At 35.9% G+C, this 2,500-nt stretch overlaps 1 protein-coding gene across 1 annotated transcript in view; it reads right to left on the bottom strand.

Annotated features, from left to right (window-relative positions):
• Window positions 1-2,500, bottom strand: part of LOC118766647 — a 32,904-nt gene that overhangs the window by 5,277 nt on the left and 25,127 nt on the right. Inside the window, exon 8 of the mRNA XM_036510205.1 lies at window positions 508-681. Coding sequence (XP_036366098.1) covers window positions 508-681 — 174 coding nt within the window. The remainder of the gene's footprint in view (window positions 1-507; window positions 682-2,500) is intronic.

Raw genomic sequence — 2,500 nt, forward strand, 5'->3', positions numbered from 1 at the left:
AGTTACCCTCCAAGGCACAAGCCCAGGCAAGGTTGCTTATGGAAGGCCAGCAGTCGCCCATGCATACCAGCCTCCCCTCTCCACGCCACTAGTGTTATCCAAGGGAAAGGCAAAGGGGCCGATACAGCTTGGCACCTGTGATTTCGCAACTCATTTCTACAGTTGAGTGAACTGGAGCAACGTGAAATAAAGTGTCTTGCTCAAGAACACAGCACGCAGCCCGGTCCGGGATTCGAACTCACAACCTCACAGTTGTAAAATCGACGCTCTAACTACTGAGCCATGCGCCTTCACGGTTTATATACATAGATAGACAGTTTATATACATAGATAGGTGTTTATATACATAGATAGAAAAAAAGAACAGAGGCCAATATATGTAATTGTGTGTGGATGTGCGTACATATGTATATGATTGTGTGTGTGTGTGTGTGTGTGTGTGTGGTGTGTAAGAGAAGCGATGAATTTCAGGACTCAACGGAAGAATGGCAAAAATGTTTATATTACGTTTCGGGATAGAACTTGGTGTACATTGAGCAAAGACAGCTGGGTAACAATTTTTTTCTATGTAGTCAAAATTCTCATCTGGACCACACGAAAACTCAACTTCAACGTTGTTGATGCATTCAAAATACTTCTTGCAGTCGTTTTCATTGGGTATTCTACCGTTATAACCACAATCTGGAAAGAGAGAACAGAGTAAAAGGAAACAGAGTATGAATTCATATTGGATAAAAATTCTTCCCCGAATTATGTAGACTCACGTGACATGTAACACATAGCGCCCTCCTCCTCCTCCTCTTTTGACGAGACGCCGATACGCTGCAGGGTTGGTCATTTTTGCCAGTTGGGCAGACATGAACAATGTGAAGTAAAATGCTTTGCTCAAGAACTCAACACAGCACCTTGTCCAGGAATCGAAACCACAGTCTTATAATTATGACTTTAACCACTAAACGACGTAGAAATATATATATGTGTGGATCGTTAGACCCTACACGCAATTTTTTTCTCTCCTTGTTTCTTTTCTGTGTATCTTTCTGTCGAAGAGCGTAGGCTCGAAACGTAAAAGACTTGTTTTATTTATATTCCTGAGCGCCATACTAATACATTGTTTGTTTGTACTCCACCTGCCTTCGTCCTTTGTTCATTTTTGTAACCTTCCCGTTATATATATATATATATAATATATATATATATATATATAGGGGGTGCATGAGTGTATGTATATATATATATATATATATATATATATATATATATGTGTGTGTGTGTATGTGTGTCCTGTCCTGGAATCGAAACCACAATCTTATGATTATAACTTTAACCACTAAACGTCGTAGAAATATATGTATATATATATATATATATATATATATATATATATACATGGGTATATATATATATGTGTGTGTGTGTGTGTGTGTGTATGTTTATAAATATGTATGTGCATATAATATATATGTATGTATGTGTATATATATATGTGTGTTTGTGTGTGTGCGTGTGTGTACATATATAATTGTATTATCTCTCACCAGATAGAGTACGTTTTTGTTGATATTATCACGGAACAGTACACTATATTTATATGTATATAAATTAGTTTAACGCTCAGAAAGGTGAGAAAGTCATTTACGTTTCGAGCCTACGCTCTTCAACAGAAAGGAACACGATTAAATAAACAGAGAGAGAATAAAAAAAAAAGCTCTAGTGGGTAGCGAAGTTGAGAGAGTTTTGAAACACAATCAAGTGACAGGTACTTTTCTTTCAAGAAATTTTTCAACTTCAACTCGATTGTAATTGAGGTTGCAAATCTAAAATCTGGATAATTTTTGCTGTTTAACAATTAATATTCTTTTCTCTGTTGGATTCCATGTCAGTTTTTCCCACACTAATGTCTAATTTGATAATTTTCCATTTTCAAAAAATTACGTCTAAATTGAGGCAAAATGAGTAATGACTAGTTCCAATAATGGCAGTTTTGGATCAGCGCACCCACATATATGATATTCTCCGTTTTTTGACGGTGATTTTTTCCCAATTTATTTTTCCCCACGGTCTAATTTTTTCTCACCTCCCTCCCTTTTCCTCCTTACCCCCATCTGGACCGATTTTGGCCATTTTGTTTTTTGTAGTACGCACTTAAAAACGATGGGAGAAAACAAAATTTATATTTTCACAAGAAAAGGTGTTTAATTTAAAGAAGAATTGGCTGTTGTTTCTGGCATATCCGACGACCACCTTTGATCACATGTATTGATGTTTTTCAATATTTTTCTCCCCATAAGCACACTTATGCTATTTTTTTAAAAATTTGAAAACCTCCGATTTTTTTTTTTTTCACACCCCATTGTTTCTGCTCATAATTTTAAAATATTAGAAAGCCTGAGAAGATCAGTGCTGGAATTTATCCACAGTGCTTTAAAAAATGTTTCTAAAAAGTAATTTGGTACTTCTTCGGAATCCCCCCACTCCCACCATATAACTTCTGAATTAG

The sequence above is a fragment of the Octopus sinensis genome, linkage group LG17 (assembly GCF_006345805.1).
Source record: "Octopus sinensis linkage group LG17, ASM634580v1, whole genome shotgun sequence".
Lineage (NCBI taxonomy): Eukaryota > Metazoa > Mollusca > Cephalopoda > Octopoda > Octopodidae > Octopus > Octopus sinensis.